The following is a 21,572-nucleotide window of genomic DNA, read 5'->3' as shown; positions in this document are numbered from 1 at the left end:
ACAATCGTGTTCCCTTGTTCTACTGAAAGCACTGAATAGGTTTCAAATTAGCTTCAACATCAGATGATACCACTGGCAACACTCAACAAGTTACCAATGTGAGCTCTGTCTACACCATGGTGTATTAATGGATGCTCTTTCTTCACATTTGAAGACTCAGCTGCACTCAGTGTTGGGTCCAGCTATTCGGTGTGTAACTGGTTAGAGTTTCCTTGCAGACAGAAGCAGATTTAAACACCTCCACTGACCACCCCAATCAAGGTCCAGACAAAGGGTGAACGGCCTATTTCCAGTTTTTCCGAGCCTTGTTTCTTTCAGGATTGTGTGCTGGAAAACCTGCCTTAGCAAAATCATAGATAACAAAGTGTGGAGCTGGATGAACACAGCAGGCCAAGCATCATCCTGAGATGCTGCTTGGCCTGCTGTGTTCATCCAGCTCCACACTTTGTTATCTTGGATTCTCCAGCATCTGCAGTTCCCATTATCACTTAGCAAAATCATGTTCAGCAAGTTCCTTTCCATCACCCTCATCCACTGCTTTTTGTCATTTATATAAATGACTTGGATGTGAACAAAGGAGGTACGGTTAGCGAGTTTTTAGACGACACCAAAATTGGAGGTTTAGTGGAACAGCAAAGAAGGTTACCTCAAGAGTACAATGAGGTCTTGATCAGATGGGCTGAGGAGAGGCAGATGGAGTTTAATTTAGATAAATTTGAAGTGCTGCATTTTGGAAAGGCAAATCAGGTCAGGACTTATACGCCTAATGGTAGGGTCCTGGGGAATGTTGCTGAGCAAAGAGACCTTGGAGTGCAGATTCATAGTTCCTTGAAAGTGGAGTCACAGGTAGATAGGATAGTGGTGAAGGTATTTAGTATGTTTGCCTTTATTGGTCAGTGCACTGAGTATAGGAGTTGGGAGATCACTTTGCAGCTATACAGAACATTGGTTAGGCCACTTTTGGAGTACTGCATACAGTTCTGGTCTCCCTGCGATAGATTAGATTAGATTCCCCACTGTGTGGAAACAGGCCCTTCGGCCCAACAAGTCCATACTGTCCCTTGAAGCATCCCACCCAGACCCACCCCCCTATAACCCACACACCCCTGAACACTACGGGCAATTTAGCATGGTCGATCCACCTAGCCTGCACATCTCTGGACTGTGGGAGGAAACCCACGCAGACACGGGGAGAATGTGCAAACTCCACGGGAAGGATGTCTTTAAACTTGAAAGGGTTCAGAAAAGATATATGAGGATGTTGCCAGGTTGGAGGGTTTGAGCTACAGGGAGAGGCTGAATAGGCTGGGGCCATTTTCCCTGGAGCGTTGGAGGTTGAGAGGTGATCTTATAAAGGTTTATAAAATCATGAGAAGCATGGATAAGGTAAATAGACAAGGTCTTTTCCCCAGGGCTGGAGAGTCCAAAACTGGAGGGCATAGGTTTAAGATGAGAGGGGAAAGATATAAAAGGGACCTAAGAGGCAACTTTTTCACCCAGAGGGTGGTGCATGTACGGAATGAGCTGCCAGAGGAAGTGGTGGAGGCTGGTACAATTACAACATTTAAAATGGATGTGTATATAAATAGGAAGGGTTTAGAAGAATATGGTCTAAATGCTGGCAAATGGGACTAGATTTATCTAGGATATCTGGTCGGCATGGATGACTTGGTCCGAAGGGTCTCTTTCTGTGCTGTACGACTCAATGACTCTGCAATTGTCGCAAAGCAATGTTGCCTTAAGTAACAATAATGTTTGACTTTATTACAACAGTGACAATTCAAAGGCAATTTGTGTGCCAGAAAAGATTTTGGCAAATATCGCAGCCCAACAATGGGAAAGATATCTGTTTCATTCATTTGGAAGTTAAGAGCTGCAATTTTTTTTCTACACACAGTATAGATAACATTAGTAAAACGATAATTAGATAGAAAATCAACTCAGAGAATGATGGCTCAGTGAAAATATTGAAGGAAAAGCAGTTCTACCGCATTATCAGCCTGCAAGAGGTCCCTGCAAAATAATCTGTTCTTGTGAAGTATCATTTATTCGGAAAATAATTTGAAAGCACTTATACAGCTATCTTTCCTCACTGGGTTGATTTACTAGAAATTCAAATAAATTAAAAGTTGATTTTGTAACTCACTTGTCTCTCCAATAATGGTAACCATGGTGACCTACTATGTCTTCTACGGCTGCCAGAATATGGTCGAAAGCCTTTGAATATAAGCAACAAAAAGTGGTGTTAGAAGCCTACGAATTGGCTTGCTCTCAATGCATATCTCCTAAACTGACTGACCAAAGTATGAATTATTGTGGAAGCAGAATATAGCTGCTACACCCAAATAACTACCTCCAAATAATCTTTTTGTAAACTCACTGGAAACAAACGTAAACACAGTAACATTGAAGAAACCGGGATACAAAGACAATTTTATGTAACAATAGTGATGGAGAAGACTTTGTCTATCGTGAGGGTTAACTGCAAAAACAGAAAAGCCTATTTTGTGGAATTCACGTAATGCCCGCTGTGTGCAGGTAAAGAACCGCTTAGATTCATTTATCTGGACTCTCCCAAAATGTAGATGTTCAGGGTTCTGCAGCTGGTCACAGGAACCGTTAGCTTTACTGCTTCTAATAGCTTTTGTACATATACAATCCCACAACTCCCTTGGATTCCCAAAACAGTTTCTACTTCTCACTGAGCTGAAAATTCAGTTGGCTTCCCTCTCTCCACACCTCTAACCTAACCTAAAGAGTGTTTCCAGTATGTTCAGATTTTCAACAGTGTTTGACATTTTGTCACCCTGTCCTATACTTTGCTGGCCACAGTTCTCCACACCTTATATCATCCTATATAATTCTATATGGTTCCTCTCTGGTCACCTGCTTACAAGGATGAATAGCCCTTCTATCCCTATCAAAAACAGGAATTGCTGGAGAAACTCAGAAGGTCTAGCCACATCTGTGGAGAGAAAGCAGAGTTAACATTTTGAGTCCAATGACCCTGCTAGAATGCCACCAGATCTGCTGAATTTCTCCAGCAATTTTTAATTTTTTGCAGATTTCCGACATAAACAGTTTTTTGCTTTTAGTCCAGACATTTCCGTGCCTTCCTCGTAATGCAACCTCAGATGCTAGAGATCAGATTTAGGGCCTGTTCTTCCTTTAAACTGCAGGTATTAATGGTAATGCAATAGCCTAGAGATTTGCCAACTTGTTAAACTAGATCAATAGTTATTCAATTGAACCAAATGCATAAGATCCTTCAAAAATCGTCCACTCGTGTCCATTCCATGATAAACATCTAATTCATTTATTGACAATGAGCACAGTCACAAGAAGGGACAAGAAGGATGATATTATTCAGAGTTATCCTCTGGGTGAGTTGGCTGCGTTTGTGCCCTGACTAAATTGAAATTGGTTAATTCAGTAGAGTGTCAGTGACATCTCTGGCTGAAATTTTATGCATCAGTGGGGACAGGACGGGAGATGGGCCTGGAATTCAGTCCCACCTCCAAGCCATGTTCGAACAGGCCAGGCCCAGGCTGGAACAGTTAGCTGCCTGTAGCAGTGGATAACTACATCAGGTCATTTAGGAGCCAAATAGGGCCACCCATCCTGACCCAAGTGGAATATTTCACAGCGATACTTCCCAATATACATACTGGAAGTATTGAAAGGGCACATTGAAGTGGCCTCTCTTTCCCTTTCCTGTTTCAGCAGGCTCCTGCCCTCTCAGAGCTGGATGACCCCATGTTGACTGTTCCACCTCTGAAGCCCACTCATCATTGTTAACTGGGTGGGAAGTGTGCTTTATATCTTACTGTGTGTTTCAGAATCTTTAAATTTGTGATAGATGTAAATAGCTTGGTGTATTTATCTTCTGCATAATAAACCTCTGTTTTATTGTCTAAACCAAACTGGCGTTTCAGTGAAAGACCACCTCATGAATATAAAAGAAAACAATGATCTATCAAGCCAGATTTTGGCCTAGTGTTTGACTTGTCGAATAATAATGCCAGCTGGGATAATAATACAACCCAAATCCTGTCCACATATGCCAACATGAATGCACCAGGTGGTAGCTTGAAATTCAGTAATTATTAAAGCATCCTCTCGTAAGAATAGAGGAAAAGACAGTACCTTTAAATTAATGGACAGAAAATTGAATTCGCACCAACAAAATTCTACGGTTCTGGAAAGAAAGAAGACCAGATCGTGTATACTTACACGTTCGTGCAACTCTTCATTAAGTGTTGGCTTGTGATGATCACTTCTCTTTACCTTCAAGAATTTAACAAGCGGTTTAATGGTCAAACCCTGGAAAAGAACATATATAAAAAAGAATTGAATGGATGAGCTTGGATATCTCCAATATTGATAAAAAGAATAATTAAAGGGGTGAAATTGGTCATGTGTAGAAATGATAGTGAATCTGCAGCCCATTTCACACCCACATGACCTACGTTCCTTTAGACTACAGATTGACTATTAACTGTTCACAGAATCGGACAGTGCGGAGCAGGCCCTTTGGCCCATTGAGTCCATACTGCCAAAACTACACTAAATCTACACTAGTTCTCCTTTCCAGCACTTGGCCCATTGCCTTGAATGTTACGAATTTCATGTGCTCAACCAAGATTTTTTTAAGATTTTCAAAACTACCTTCACTCTGGAGCCCCTATCACCCTGTGGGTGAAATTATATTTCCTTAAATCCCCTCTTAACTTCCTGCCTTTAACATTAAAAATTTCTTAGGGACTTTAGGGGGAACAACTGCTTTCTATCTGCCCTGTGCAAGTCCTTCATAATCTTACACACCTCCGTCATTTCCCCGCTTAGACTTCTCTGCTCTGAAAAAAAATCTGAGCTTATTCAGTCTCTCTTCATAGCGAAGCTGCTTCAACCCAGGCCATGTCCTGGTGAATCTCCTTCCAGTGCAATCACATTCTTCTGAAAGCACAGTGACCGGAGCTATAAACAGCTCTCAAGCTATGGCCTAACTAAAGTTCTGTACAAGTCCAACATTACTTCCTGGCTCTTATACTCTATGTCTCAACGAATAAAGGAGTATCTCATATGCATTAACTGTGATCTTAACCTGCCCTGTTGCATTCAGGAATCTGTGGACAAGCACCCCAAGATCCATCTGTTCCTCTGAGCTTCTTACTGTCCTGCCATTCAGTGAGTGTTTTACGTAACCACTGTTACATAGGTACTTCTACAGTCAATATGTTTTAGGACTAATATTAAAGTGTTTATAAAATCATTTGAGAATCTGTGAAGATGATTAGAGTTAGTTTTTCCTAATGAAGGTCAGTTTGGACCTTTTGAAGAAAGTCACTTATTGGAAGTGACTATATAGTTTAGTAAACAGCTGCAGCTTTATAGTCCGTGGAACTGTTTGAGCTTGTTTACATGGAAGCCACACGTCTGGGTTTATGGCTCTCTGGAGCTTTGAGATTTTTTTTGGATATTGTTGTAAATGTTAGTTGGGATGTAGCATGCTCAGAAAGAAGCTACCCATCTTTTTCCATCCTTTCCCATCTTTTTGGAAAAATAAAACTTCTACTTTAGTCTAGTCTCCTGTGAGCACTGGAAAAACTGATAGAGCAATTTGCCTAAGAACCTTCTGGAGGACTTCCTCTCCACATCTCCTGAATTAACTGCTTCTGAACGAATGCACAGATAACTCTAAGTATCTAGTAGCACCCACTTACATGTACCAGGCCATCAAATCAAAAGCTATCCAGAACATTTCAAATCTTTTTCCTATTGATTTGAGATTAACAATCATTTAGTCACAGACTTCATTTTTAAATTGATCTCTGCAGTGGAAATTTCTTTATTTTCTTTCTTCTTTAATGTGTGTGTGTGTTTGCACTGTGGCTAAGTTAAATAAATCAATAATTTTGTGGTATATTAATGGTTAGTGGACTTTTGTGTATTTTGAAACTAATATAGATAAATTAGAAAACTTACAGAAAACATTTAAATATATATTGTAAACAGTGGAACTAAGGAAAGATAGTCCAATCTCAGCCATAACACCACCTCAAACTAAACTCTCCAGTTTTTAATGTTAGACTGCTGTACATGATCGAGCCATTTGGTCACATGGTGTATGTGTCATATTTACTTTGTCTGCAGTAATTCAGAACAAAACAGGAGATACAGAACCATACAGTAAGTGGAAAAGTCCTGGGGAAAATTGATGTACAGAGAGATCTGGGTGTTCAGCTCCATTGTTCCCTGGAGGTGGCAACGCAGGTCAATAGAGTGGTCAAGAAGGCATACTGCATGCTTTCCTTCATCAGATGGGGTATTGAGTACAAGAGTTGGCAGGCCATGTTACAGGTCTATAAGACTTTGGTTCGGCCACATTTAGAGTACTGCGTACAGTTCTAGTCACCGCATTACCAAAAGGATGTGGATGCTTTGGAGAGGGTGCAGAGGAGGTTCACCAGGATGTTGCCTGGTATAGAGGGCGCTAGCTATGAAGAAAGGTTGAGTAGATTAGGATTATTTTCATTAGAAAGACGGAGATTGAGGTCTACAAAATCATGAGGGGAATAGACAAGGTGGATAGCAAGAAGCTTTTTCCCAGAGCTGGGGACTCAATTACTAGGGGTCATGAGTTCAAAGTGAGAGGAGGAAAGTTTAAGGGAGATATGTGTGGAAAGTTCTTTGCGCAGAGTGTGGTGGGTGCCTGGAACGCATTGCCAGCGGAGATGGTTGATGCAGACATGATAGTGTCTTTTAAGATGTATCTGGACTGGTACATGGATGGGCAGGGGGCAAAGGGATACAGACCCTTAGAAAATAGATGACAGGTTTAGACAAAGGATCTCAATCGTCGCAGGCTTGGAGAGCCGAAGGGCCTGTTCCTGTGCTGTAATTTTCTTTGTTCTTTGTTGTTAAAAGAAAGGATCGAGCAATTCGATATCTTTGAGCTACTCAACAAGAGCATGGCTGATCTTTTACCGCAGCTTCACCTTCCCACACTGTTCCCATATCCCTTATTTCTGTTCTGTTTGGTTTGAATTTATTGAACTGAGATATACTGAGTGGTTTAACAGAAAGTAAAGGAAACGTATCAGCCCTGAATTTGGATTTGATGATGTGAATCCGGGGATGTTACAACAATTAGTGGGAATAGAGTGGGAAGCTGAAGCTGTCGTAAAAGATCAGCCATAATCTTGTTGAGTAGTTCAAAGGTACCACGAGGCTCAATCCTTTCTTATGTTCGTATTCTCCTTTGTTCTGAATTATTGCAGGTGAAATAAATACAATATACACACACCATGTGAACAAATGGCTCAATCATGCACAGTAACCTAACATTAAACGCTGGGTGGGGGGAGCAGTGAATTTAGTTTGAGGTGGTGCAATGACTGAGGTTGGACTGTCTTTCATTAGTTCTACTACTGCACTGTATTTAAATATATTTAATAACATATATCCCATATATAATATATATAATTAATAATATGTATATTATTAATATATATTTAAATGTTTTCAGCAAGTTATCTAATTAGTCAAAGTACATAAAAATTCATCAACCAGGTTCAATTAATGTATAACAAAACTATTGACCTTTTTTTTGCTCAGCAAAGATGCAAACACACACACCAGTTGAAGAAAAGAAACTCTTCCTTTTGAATCCATATGGTGAAGCGACTTGTTATGTAAGGAGTGGCTTCTACACTAATTGACTGAATGTGATAATGTACAAAAGAATTAACCGCTGTGCTCCTGTTACGTTCAGAATCACATTGTTAATCCTCAGAAATGTTTTATTTGCACGGGAAATACTCAATTTATGTTCCTACCTAAAATATATTCGAGAATTAACAATTCAGAAGAACACAGCAAAATTCTTACCAACATTTCCAGCATCTGCAGTTCTTCCAATTTTTATTTAAGATTCCAACCAACATTTGATCACTGAGAAAACAACTCCCTGTTAATTCTAACCTTGCTAATTGAGAATATTTCTAGTGTCACCAGGGAGATGTCAAATTCCACCTGTTGTTTACTAACAATACAAGATGACATGCTCCTGATGAAGACCTCTGAACAATGGAAATTATGGTTTTAAAGTTAGTATTTTATTGTTTCAGGGAATGTAGAAGTAACTCCTCTATTCAGAGATTGGTGAGAATGTGGAAAACATTGCCACATGCAACAATTGAAGGGCCACTTGAAATCATTACAGTGAGTAGCATAGATGTATTGAAGGGGAAGCTGGGTAAGCACATGGAGAAAAACGAATGGAAAGCTACGCTAATACAGCTAGGTAGCATAAGCTGAAAAGAGGGTTAAACAAACATAAGCACCTGCTTTATGTGCTGTAAATTTCATGCTGTAGTTATGCTCCAGCTGGGGTGACAGTCCTAAATGATGTGAAATTTATTCCTGGAACTGGTCTCACAGAAACCCAAAGTGAACCAGCTCTGGCTGTATCATATTGCATGCCTTAAGTTGTTACTAAACCAAAACTGGGTTAAAATCATGTAGTTTCACTGCTGTAAAAAACAACTTTTATTTCTGAAGAGCCTGAGGTCCTTTGCTCAATTTTGGGGTGAAGTAAAGTAAATAGTAGGTAAATAATCTGACTAACTCATAACACATATGCTACAAATTAACAACATTAAGTTAAAAAAGAGTTAAATTGATTGCTAAGAGAGTAAGTGTCATATTGAAATCAAAAAGGTTGCTGTTTTAACCACTGGTCTGTGTTGAAGTGGATTATCCTCACCTGGAAGGAGACAGTATTATTGGTCCCAGATGCAGGAGATTTTTAGGGGACAAAATACATAAAGCAGGATATTAAGTTTATCTTAACTAATCTAGGCCCTGTGAAATGCTGCACTTCTGGAAATTATAATTAGGATTGGGACAGGCTTCCTTTGCTGAACAGTCATTATTTTGCATTAAAATTCTGTGGATGACCTTTTAAGTAGATTATTGCAGGCTTTCTGTAGCTGTGCAACCATACCCCTGTATGGACGGGGAATATAAAACAGGAGGAAAAGGAGAAAAATGCACCAGATCCAGAATCTCCTTTATGTTCAGCGCATGTACAGAGCGACTATTTTAATTTTGACTGATCATTGAATCATTCAGTGACTCACTTGTGTATCTGCAACGTGACAGGGCCTTCAAACAAGAACTACAACAGACATGAGACATCAGCTTTATGCTGCATCTCTACATAAAGCTGTTACCTAAGTAATGCTTTTCGCTGCTTGCAGCAAACTTCACTTTCAACAAAGGTTAGTCCTGCATATAGTTAACAGGACAATAAAGTCATGAACAGATGCTTGCTTATCTGCCATTTCCATCATCTAATTAATGTATTTAGCTTGTGGAGCTAATTACAATATATGAGCAGGCTATTTTTATTTGTTTATATGGAGACTCACATTTGTGGAAGGAACAAACTCTATAAATGTCTTAGTTCAATAATGAAAAAAAAAGAAAACACAATGCAGCAAAAATGTATCAATGAGCTGAAGGCTGAAGCTAATTACACTGTTAATATATTCATTACTTACTGCATCACCATGAGCTCAAACTCACTACTGTACACCTTTGAGGCTGGATGTAGCCTTGTTCCTTGGAATATTAAAACCCAGGCTAATTACTCTGAAGTGATGTTCATCAGTGCTGTCACTGAAACATGACGTACTCCTTCACCAATAAATTGATGAAGAATGACATCCAGTCAACTAGTCAAACCACATTAATCTATCGGGTGGGACAGGTCTTCCTTCTGATATTTTTCTATAGCTTCACTTGATGTGAATCCTTTAGCGATCTCTTGCAACACCTCAACTGGGTAACTGTGTCCTCTTTCCCAATCCTCACCTGGGGACAGTTCCCATCCCTCTGTCCACTTCATTCTGCCCCGCCCATTGAATGACTCATAGCCATCCCTTTCTCCATTGAGGCATTTTAACCTCCTTTTCTCCCAATCCCAGTTCTCCATGCCCATCCTCACATACAGTTGTCAGTCTTGCTGAAACCTCTTGAGTCAGATTTAATTCCTTCAACAGAGGCAGTTTTTTAAAACTCTTATCTCCAGCCAAGCCTGTATTCAGCCATGAATTCATTAATTACCCTACCCTTCATTCCTTCTATCCATCACCTCTCCTTAATTCTTATTCACAATGAGGTCATCGGGAATTACATCAACCAAAACAGCTGAAACTAATGGCCATATCATCTGCTTTGCCCCAAGTCCTCAAACTGAATGCTTGGCTGAGCTCCAGATATGACTAGCCCCTTAGGTCCACGGGCAATTTGACATAGCTTACAGAGGAGAGGGATAACTTTGATTTATTGATTCTTTATTACCTTGTAATATATGCATTTTGCTATCCTGCTTCCACCTATCCCAATTCAGGACAGGTGTCATTTTGTAAATCTGTGTTGCGCTTAATCAGCTAACTTCAAGTTAACTGAGAATACTGAGAAGCCATAGTTGAAGACAAACTGTACAAATTAATCTCATACATTCATTCTATTATTAAAATGATACAACCTACTAGAAGTCTCATATCTATATCTCTCTGAATATAACTATATATGGTACATCTAGAAATTGAATGTGTACCAAAGAGTAGTCAGCATGGATTTCAAAATGGAAGATCATCCTTGACCAACCTTATTGAATTATTTGACAAAGTAATGGAAAGAGCAGATAAGGATGATAAAGTAGATGTAACATATTTAGATTTCCAAAAGACATTCAGTAAGGCAGATCAGGAGCAGCTTGTTATTCAGGTTAGAATATATGTTGATGAGGAAAAGTTATAGAATGGATAGTAAACTGACTACAAAACACAGAACAGACAGTGCAGCTTAGAGATGATTACCCAAGCCAAGCTGGCAAAAAAATGAGAAGTGATGTTCTGCAAGAATGATGCTGGTATCACTTTACAGAAACAATTTGAACTGAGGAATCAGAAGCAAAATTTCATAATCTGCAGATGACATCAAAACAAAGGCTGTGGCAAGTAAAGAGCAGGACCGTTGGAAAAAGCAGGAATACGTGGATGAACATGTAGAGTGGCTGTGTGACCGACTAGTGTATTTCAATACAGATATTCAGGAGGCGGATCATTTTGATCGGAAGAATAAAGGGGACATATGCCCATTGGAAAATAAGGATGGAAGAGGAGATGGAACTGAGGGTACAGTTACATCCAAGGATACATACACATAAATCACTAAAGCGAGCAAGTATAGATTGATAAGGTCAAGAAATAATGAGGTGTTATTTCCAGGGAATTTAACTAAAGTTGTTGTGAACCTAGGCTAGAGTACGTGGAATAATGTATAAATAGCTTTGCTCTATATTATGAAAGATATATAAAAACAATATAGAAGTGCAAAAAAAAGATTTTGAGACAGAATTGAAGGGTTACACCGAAAAGGAAAGATCAAACGGTGGAATTCTTTTCATTCGAAGATGAATGGTTGAGACAGGATTTTAAGATTATGAAAGATATGCTAACAGTAGAAAAGATGTCTTGACATGTGAAAGACCAGTAACATAAAGCTGTCATTAATGAGTGTTAGAAAAGCAATTTCTTTTAATCTAGAAAGTAGTGAGATTGGGGAACCCAACATGAGGGCTAAATAAAAATTAGAAGAACTGTGAATACTGTAAAAACAAAAACAGAATTGTTGGTAAAGCACAGTGGGTCTGGCAGCATCTGTGGAGAGAAATCAGAGTTCATGTTTTGGGTTGACTGCCCCATCCTCGAACTGATGGTAGCGAGGAAATTGTTGGTTTATATGCAGGCGATAATGTGGGGGGTAGGGGATACGGAGTAGACAATAGGTGGGGATGAAGCCCAAAGAGAGAAGAGAATAGACAAAGGAGTGGATAACGATCTGGCTAGGAGGGTGAATAGCTGTTAATGGAGACTGTTAGTGACTAACAATGGGTTGGGTGTCTTGGCAGACTATGTGATAACAAGGCCTGGTGTGCAGCGGTTGGGGTAACGACATGAGATATTGAGTCCGGAAGGCCTCAGGGTCCCCAAGCGGAAAATGAGGTGCTGTTCTTCCAGCTTGTGCTGAGCTTGGCTGGAGCCCTGCGGCCAGTCAGTGGGTTTACAGTGGATGTTGGTGGCTAGTCTATCCGCAGGAATTAGCACGGAGATGTTGAGGAAGGGAAGGGAGAAGTCAGAGATGGACTAGGTGAAGGTGAGAGTGGAGTGGGAATTGAAAGCGAAATTGATAAACTTTCCCAATTCCAGACAAGAGAGGGAGACAGCACCGATGTCATCATCAATATATTGGAGAAAGAGTTGTGGAAGGAGGCCGGAATAGGACTGGAACAAAGAATGTTCCATGTATCCCACGAAGAGACAGGCATAATTCGGGCCCATGTGGGTACCCAAGGCCCAGCACTCTGGCCTGAAGAAAATGGGAGGGGTTAAAAGAGAAGTTGTTCAGGGTGAGGACAAGCTCAGCCATGCAGAGGAGGGTGGTGGCGGGTGGGGATGAGTCAGGCCTTTGTTCCAGGAAGATGTGGAGAGCCCTGAGACCAGCTTGATGGGGGATGGACGTGTAAAAGGATTGCTTGTCCATTGGAAAGAGGATACGGCTGGAGCCCGCAAACGGGAATTCCCGACCCTGGTGTAAGGTGTCAGAGGAATCAGTGGGCAGGGACTGGACTGGGGACAAAAGACTGTGCCAAGGTAGCAAGAGATGAATCTGTGGGGAAGGAGCAGGCAGAAACAATGGGTCTGCCCGGGCAGTCCTGTTTGTGGATTTTTGGAAGGAGATAGAAGCCAGCTGTGCAGGGTTGGGCTAATACTATCAGCTTGAAGGCCAGTGAAGGTGGGGAGGAGATCACCAGATGAAATGAGGTTAGTGACCATAGTTGACACAATGGCCTGATGTTCCATCGTGGGGTCATAGTTTGGGGGAGATAATGAGGAGGTATCTCAGAACTGGCACTCAGCCCCTGCAATGTAGAGGTCAGTCTGCCAGACAACAACAGCACCACCCTTATCAGTGGGCTCAATCACAAAGCCAGGGTTGGATCTGACAGCATGGAGTGTAGTCAGTTCACGGGAGGATAGAATGGAGTGGGTAAGTGGGGCAGAGAAATTGAGGCGATCAATGTCACATTGACAGTTTTTAATGAACAGATCAAGTGCAGATAAATGGCCAGAGGGAGGAGTCCGGGTGGAAGGAGGGTGTTGGAGATAGGCGAAGGGGGTCTGTGGAATGGAGAGAGGACCATAGTCCAAAGAAATGGGCATGGAGGCAAAGGTTATGGAAAAACAGTTCAGCCTCTTGTCATGCCCGAGATTCATTGTGATGGGGACACAGAGGGATAAAACTGAGACTTTTGCTGAATACAGAACGGTCAGCACCAGAGAGCGGAAGGTCAGGAGTCTTAGTTAGATTAATGTAAGAATTAATTAGATAAACTGAATTGGGCTGAATGGCCTAATTCTGTGCCATACAGTGGGCTGAATTTTTCCGTTTTCAGGTAAGGAGTTTCTCGAATGGCATGCAGAGTGTCTAGTCTGCCATGCTTCCTGGCAATTTTGTCAAGCCTCCTTCTACTCCTCACCTCACAAATTGTGCATCTGGACTCTTGGGTGCCTGCCTTGTATGACTGCATGGCAGGAAAGCAGGAAGTGCTTACCACTGCTAGCACTTACCTGAGGCCTTCACACCACTGTTACCACGCTTAAGGCCAAGCTGCACCCCATCTTACATGCTGCAAACAAGAACTACCCTTCACACTTTGTACAACATTGATGAAGTGTGATTTGGTGCCAGATGGGTGACATTACTGAGTCAATGGTTGCACAATTAGTGTGATTGACCATAGCGGGGCGTCAAAACAACATTACACTGCCTTTGAAGAGGAAAAACAGCAATTTATTCTGCCTACTCCAGTTGCAGTTGTGGTCATTTTGTGCCATTATTGTGCTGTTGGCTGTGGGTTGAAGTTTGTAAGATCTTAACATTGTGAGTGGCTTTAGGGTCCACCCCTGACCCAGGATGATCTGCCATCCTTCATGTTCTCTTTTGTGTTGTTGTCTCTAATGGCCTTCCAACACCCTCACCATTGCTATTTAGCCCTCAATGTACCCCAAAGCCCAAGCATTTGAGAGGTGCCGAGCCCTTGTTGGTTCATGTAGATGTCATAGTAACTGTGACGGGCCACAAAACCCTGTGAGCAAGAAGATTTCCATTATCTTTCCAGCAAACAGTTAAATTACAATTTATAATCAATGTCCAAAAATTCATTTTGCTTTCCTTGTCATATTTTCCATGGATTTTGGTTTAAAACTTTAAAAAGCAACATTACATCAGCTTGGTAACACAAGAGAAAGGCCAAAAACAGCAAGTATTCTTTCAGGGTAAAAGAAAAGTATCAATCCTGATCAAATAATGCATTTCAATACAAACATAAAAATGTTGCAGGCAAACTGACGGACTGGGGGCAGTGTCACTGATGACCATGAAACATATGCAGACACACTTACCTGAACTATCACAGTGAAAAATATAACAGTGATTGTCGTTGCAACGAAGTAGTCCTTTGCCTTGACAGTCTGATCATTGAGAAGGATCACCAGGGCAAACGCTACTGCACCTCGCAGGCCACCATATGTCATAACCACCTGGTCAATCCTGTCCAATGGGACCAGCCGGAAATGATTCAATATCCAACTCTGCAGAATTACCCCTGGGAGTACAAGATACCAATTAATTTATTTAATGGAGAACATGAGTAATTCTTTGAGAGATGACAAGGCTCTTAGACTTAGTTTTAAAGAAGACTTCTACATCAACAGAGTTAGGTATTTTAAAGGTCTGCAGTATGGAATTTTGAGAATTTACATATTTGACCTAGAACGTATTTTAGTTTAATTGCTATTATTTTACTGACGTAAAGTTAGATTCAATTCACGAAAGATTACTTCCAGAATCTACAAGCCATCCAGAATACTGATTTGGACTTTATTAATTGGGATCTAAATAAAACAGCTATCTATACATGTCTATTTTCGAGCACCACATCCGAACTGGTGAGGAGAAACTATTAAGCAGTTTTACAATGGAACAATGCTCTGTACATTACAGCATTAACCCCTTTTATATTCTAGGCTTCTGACAATAAGGGCCAACACAGTTTACCTGTTTCAGTGATAATGGGAACTGCAGATGCTGGAGAATCCAAGATAATGAAATGTGAGGCTGGATGAACACAGCAGGCCGAGCAGCATCTCAGGAGCACAAAAGTTGACGTTTCGGGCCTAGACCCTCTCTGATGAAAGGTCTGGGCCCGAAACGTCAGCTTTTGTGCTCCTGAGATGCTGCTGGGCCTGCTGTGTTCATCCAGCCTCACATTTCATTATCACAGTTTACCTGTTTGGTTACTTTCTTCACTGATGTACAAGCTTTTATTATTTGTGTGCTTCAATTTCTATTTCCTTTTAACTCCTCCACATTACCTCATCTCTCATCACTAAGAAAATATTCTGACTGATCTATCTTGAATTTAAAATGGCTGACTTCACATTGAACCCTATCTGTTCCAGCTTTGCCAGCTCACCAACACAGCCAGCTCTTTCCAAAAGAGCTAGCATTGTATTCACTGCTGGCATATTAATCCTTGCAGACTCAGGACACATACCTGGTCCTGATCTCTAAGATCTCAAAGATCAGGTGTCCATTCTGTACCCCTGGCTCACTGTCTCTCCCCAACCGCACACTTTGCCTGAGTTCTCTCCTACCATCCTGCCCTACCTCTCCCCCAGCCCCATCCGCTTCTCCATGTACTGAGGTGCAGGGTCTGGAACCGTGTACATAAGTGTTTCCAAAGGTGCACATATGCGTAGCTCCTAGTTGTTCCAATATCAGCAGCCACTGCCTTTTTATTCATTCATGGCAAGTAGACATTGTTGGCTAGACCAGCAGGTATCAAATTTCCCTCAAGAAGATGGTGGTGAACTGTTTAATATATTGACTGCTCACTGGTGGGATATAACTTTACTTAGCCTCGTGTTTCGGGTCTCAAGTAAATCATCTGTAGGGAAATTAGTAGGGATGTAGGGAAACTAAATGCAAATAACTCTCACATCTTCTCACTATTGGTGTGCATTGGCTATCTGAGAGATTTAGTGGAGCAGGACTGGAGGGTAGGAAAAAAAGTGAAACGAGCACTTACCTATTGCTCTGAAGACAAATGTGAAGAGAAGTGTGAACAGCACTAAACCTGTGTCCCAGGTCCATTTGGAGGTGTCAACGGCAGAGATTCCCAACAGCATGAAGATGATTGTTTCCGAACTGCTAGCTAAAGTCTTCATCGTGTACTTCACAGTTGTGCGAGATTTCTGTGAAATGTTAGCTTCCACATACTTTTTGCAACACAGACCACAGAAGGTAACACTGGATGTGGAGACAAAGCTTTTCTTAGCAATGGTACATAGACAATCTGAAGTTATATCATAATGGATCCTATTCCTTTCTTGGAAGTATTTTGGTTCACATTTATATGAAATTTAATTAATTGCAAGTACAAAGAAGACACAGATAGGTACAAGTGCAAGAAGCCATTTGTTTCAGCTCATCCAATGCAGCAACTAACCGTTCTTGAATGATCTCAACTTCTGGCTACACTATCCCACCCTGAAGACCATTCCTGGATCAAGCACACTTTCTATGTCAAAATACTCCCTTACATTAACCCTGTTTTGATTTACAGTGAGATCCCGTGTGTCTCAGATGTGGTTTCATTTGAAATAGTACTCAGGGCTACCTTTTCAGCTGCATATGAGATCTGAGATCCTTTATTTATTTCTTTCTTTTTTACTCCTGTTCAGGGACAAAAAGTCTGTGGATCTTTAAATTTTTCTCAGAACTCAATCCTCTAATGTAAGAGATTGCTCTTACATTAATGTTAAATGTTTCTCAAGCACCTGAGTGCCCAGATCTGACTGCCATACCCAAGACAGAACCTAAAGTGAACACTATACAGGTTCAACATTGTGCTGTCACTCTTTAAACTCCACTGACCTGGCAATATAGTTCAGTATCCAACTTCTCTGGTTATTTCTACTAGACAGTGACTGAGTATGGTCAGTGTGGAGTGTTCTGACACTCCAAGATCATCTTCAGCTATCTCCAAAGCTAGCTCAAATCACATATTTAAGTCCCCAATTATTTTGCGAGCACACATCAGCCAGTTTAATTACAGGAATGTAGGAACAGCAGTAGGATATTCATTTGTCTGCAGTCAAATAGATCATGATTAATATGCATTTCGGTCCTATTTACGAGCTATAGCTCCACATTGATTTCTGACAAAAATCTATCATCACAGTCTGGAAAGCTCCAAACGTCCCACCATCTGCCACTGTTTGGGACAGTTAACTTCAGATTTCTACTGCAGTAAAATCTTGCATTATATTCAGTGTTTCAAGATGGCACCAGAAAACACCTTTCACTGTATTTTTATAGAAGTGTGACAATAAATCTAAATCTAAAATATCTCACCCGACAAAGGGAAAAGTGCAACGGACTAAGTCAACTTTGCCTGCAATTCTCTTTTCTGATTTTTGTTTTCCTTTATTATATTATCATGGAATGAGTCTTATTCCGAACTTTCATCCCTTTATTTTTCTAATTTTTTCCCATGATTTTGTACTTTTGAAAGTCTGTAATGCTGGACATTTTATTTCTTTATTTTTCTAACTACTTTTTTGGAGAATTTGAACTCAAGAATCTGTACCTAGGTACCTTTGTATCTAAGGTAGTGCTGTAAGTAGTGACTTGTGAAGTTTTCACTGTGCTCATGAGAGTACGTGTGACAATTCAGCTAATCCTAATTCTAATTCTAGCTTTAGTTTTTTAAGGCTATGTACCCTCATTTGTGATTCCCCGATCAAATAAAATAGTTTTTTCCGTCTCTACCTTAGTGAACATTTTCAAAATGTTAACACCTCAATCAGACATCCTTCAACCTTCGATCATCCACTGAGTACAATTCAAGTTCATCTAAACTCTCTTCATGATCTAAGGCACCTTGCTCTACAGTTGGATCAATATATCCTTTCTGAGGCACAGTGCCAATAACAGAAATATAGATTGGAGTCTGCCTACAGTTTTAAACAACTGAAGTATATTTGCCTCCCTTTCTCAACCAGCTCCTCAAGGTGGAGGTCATTATTTCATCAGCCCTTTTGCACCAGCTTTAAATAATTTGTGTGCATAGGTTCCCAAATCCCCTTGCCACTTCAGTGTTTCTATTTTAGAAAACAAAACTGCAATTGACCTTTTGCAGGTTCAAAGTAATCTCACTCAAGTCTGCTTTTATAAAAAAAAAGGCAAAAAGTTTAAATGGGGAACGCAGATCCCAAACAGATTGCAGCATTGACAGTGGCTTGTGAAGATTTCATTCAAGTATTTAAAAAATGCATTTTCAGCCATATTTTGTTTATGTCCCAGGACTAGTCACTGCTGGTTGCTTTGCTCATGCTGAGTTAGACTGCTTGCTACAACAGCCACTAGTTGCCTTAGTCACATCATCACCAAATAGGAATCGATAGTGGTCAGAACATTGAGGAACTCTCCTGTTCATCATTGCTGGACAGCATAATCTGTCATGACTAAACACAAATAATTGGGGGTTCAATTCACTTACGCCAAGATAGAGGAGAGAGAGACCATTTCAGCTGTGAGATGGGCCAGGTAAACAATCAGGAAGACGAAGAGTGGCTCAATAATGCGGACTCGCTTGGTGAAGCGGCTGATGAGGGCCAGCACAAAGGCAAAGACAATTCCTACAGCAGTCCCACCCAAACTCACCACAAAGATTGAACCTAGAAAACAAACAGACATTTAGCCCCTGCTGCAGTCCGGCAAGGTTCCTGGTTTGGCAATTCATTTCCCTCGATGGGAAATTACCTCTCTCACGTTCCAAGTCTTTTTTGGGTAACAATCAGGCTAAAGTGGCAAAACATTTTTTTTCCCAATATAATACTCTGCAGTGGTTTTGTCTCTTTTCTATTTGGATGGTGTCCAGAATCTCTGTGCTGATGTGCACAAAAAGGTTTCATTTTGATGTTCGAGTGATTCTGTCACCCATTGGGTTCACAGACAATTACCTTCCAACAGAGGTGAAAGTGGTCATCAGGGGCAGACTCCACTCACCTCTACAGATAGCTTTGATCGTCTGGTTTCAGATGCATTTTGGAAATCAGGTTTTGAATGTTAGAAGTGAATGCCTAATACCGATACTCATCATTACATCTCAATTCCACTATAATTCTAATCAAGTGATATGAATTGAACTTCACTAATGTCCCCATTTCTTAACAGGGATAACCCTTTTAGCCAGTGACTGGTTTCACCACAGATCAAATGATAGGCAACCAGACCAGGCCTGTGAACTGAGGCTTTTATGAAGTATATGAGACCGGTGCAGTAATGATACGCAATTTGATCTTCCTGCTGCCCGTCCCTACCTGCCTTCAATTCCGTGCCTTCTCCCAGATGAAACTGAACTTTGATTGGGTGAATGAGCTTTGAAGTGGATGGACTCAGCTAACTGTTTCATTCGTACAAGGCAAGGAGATTGACTGAACTTTCTTACCTACACCCTTGACGTAATCTAAAGCTTGTATATTTTCTGAGCCAATTGTCGCAAAAGAGTTAAACACTTTATACAGCACCTGCAAAAAAGAAAAAAATGATTCATTCAACATCAGATTCTTCTGCTGTATTTGCAGCAAATGGACAATTTTTTTTGCTGTCCATCTCCCCTCGATGAGGCCGCCTATAAGGTGAGGAAAATTGAAATTTTCCTCTTTAATTTGAATATTGACACCCAAATTAAGGAAACATATCTTGCACGGATTTCTGCATGCTGATGTTAAACTATTCTGTAAAATAAAATCTGAATCTTTAGTTCATTTAGAAAGGGACAGCACATTATGTATATCACAGACTGATAAGCTTCTTTCATTTCACAAATCTTTACGAACATTTAACAAAAAATTAATCCCCAACTCAGAAAAGCATCCCATACTGTACCAGGTATTTCCAAATCCCTCACAATGCCTTGAGAGTGACATTGCTGATTCAGTGCTGAATTATTGGCACAAGGCACCTTATGAACCAGTTATTAAGAGCATATGCTGAGATTCCTTACATCAGGATACTGTCCCTTTTGGAATTCTGTCACACTCAAAATCTCTGACTGACCAGAGGTTGCCCTTAAAATGTGTTCTGAAACAGTGTGACAGGCGTTGGTTAGCTCAGTTGGCTGGATGTCTGGTGTGTGATGCCAATAATGTGGTTGAGGGACACTCCTTCTCAGCCTCTCCCCTCACTTGCTGATCCTCAGATTACACCACCACCAGTTATCTCTTTCTACAGAGAGACCAGTCCTATGGTCTGGTGGGACTATGATGGCCTTACCTTTCCTATGATAGCTTGACACCCAGGTTAGCACAAGCAGCTCCTGACCTGTGAGTTTCACACGACTTCAAAATAAAACCCAGGTCTTAACAACAACCATCTTAATTAATCCTTTAAATTGCTGTTGGCGATATAAGACTGACGTTGAAGGATGCGGCAGAGCTGAATTGGGAGTCTGGAATTGCAACTTGCTCCACAATAAAGTTATTTATTCATGACTTAAGGTTGTTTTTATAAAATTAAAGTCTTCCTTAAACAGAAATTGGAAAAGTCACTTAATAATTACTTAATACCCAAAATTCCTCTAGGAAATTTTGCAAAGTTACTTTGCCTACTGAATTGTACCTCGATAGAGGCAGCTATGAAAGTAGTTTTATCTTGAGTGTTTCACAACAGTATATGGAAGCTCCATGAAAGACAGTGATGCTTGAACTGGATGCAATACCTTTTAGCTCAAGGTGACCTAGCAGCCTTGGTCACCTCTAAACAGGAAATTTGCAAGAGCAAAGCAGATTTTTTTCTTCTTGTACCAACATCATTTACTTTTGTTTTTGCTCTCATCATCAATTTGTGAAGAAAATCAAAATTATATTCTTTTTAGAGCCATTCCTTGTGCATCCCTTTGCAAAGTTTAGAATACAAGGGACAGAATTCTTGCAGCTCCTCAGCAATGTGGGCAAAGGCTAATCAGATAGGAAAAGGTTAAGCTCATGTTATTGAGAGTACAAGGTCTAATTCTGTCCTATGTTTGAATAGCAAGACAGAAATCTTACTATTGAGAGACCAGAAATCTTTCTGCACATATTATGTCTCTAAATCACCTATTTCCCCTCATTTATATATAGATGCTGGGCTCCCACATGGTGGAGGGAAACTAGACTGATGACAATTCCTTACATGAACGTTAGAGCTGTTACCTGGCCGCTCCATCTCACTGTTTGCTCCTCCAGAGCCCCAATTTGGCCAGTATTCCCCAACATCTTAGGGCAAACACTATGGGTGGAGATTGCCTGTATCCATCATCCACACCTGGAGACTGGCACTGGGTGTCATCACGGCACATCTCTACTCCACTTGCAATCCAGTTCTCCACT

At 40.7% G+C, this 21,572-nt stretch overlaps 1 protein-coding gene across 3 annotated transcripts in view; it reads right to left on the bottom strand.

The window, feature by feature from the left end:
* Positions 1-21,572, bottom strand: part of slc9a5 (solute carrier family 9 member A5) — a 223,689-nt gene that overhangs the window by 77,429 nt on the left and 124,688 nt on the right. For all 3 annotated transcript variants that reach the window (XM_048547227.2, XM_048547228.2, XM_048547229.2), the window contains exons 4-9: positions 19,652-19,730; positions 18,701-18,878; positions 16,226-16,446; positions 14,538-14,740; positions 4,234-4,323; positions 2,147-2,217 (exon numbers count right to left, since the gene is read on the bottom strand). In XM_048547227.2, the coding sequence (XP_048403184.2) occupies positions 2,147-2,217; positions 4,234-4,323; positions 14,538-14,740; positions 16,226-16,446; positions 18,701-18,878; positions 19,652-19,730 (842 nt within the window). The remainder of the gene's footprint in view (positions 1-2,146; positions 2,218-4,233; positions 4,324-14,537; positions 14,741-16,225; positions 16,447-18,700; positions 18,879-19,651; positions 19,731-21,572) is intronic.

This window comes from Stegostoma tigrinum, chromosome 16 (genome assembly GCF_030684315.1).
Source record: "Stegostoma tigrinum isolate sSteTig4 chromosome 16, sSteTig4.hap1, whole genome shotgun sequence".
Taxonomy (NCBI): domain Eukaryota; kingdom Metazoa; phylum Chordata; class Chondrichthyes; order Orectolobiformes; family Stegostomatidae; genus Stegostoma; species Stegostoma tigrinum.
This window is presented reverse-complemented; position numbering and strand designations above follow the sequence as displayed.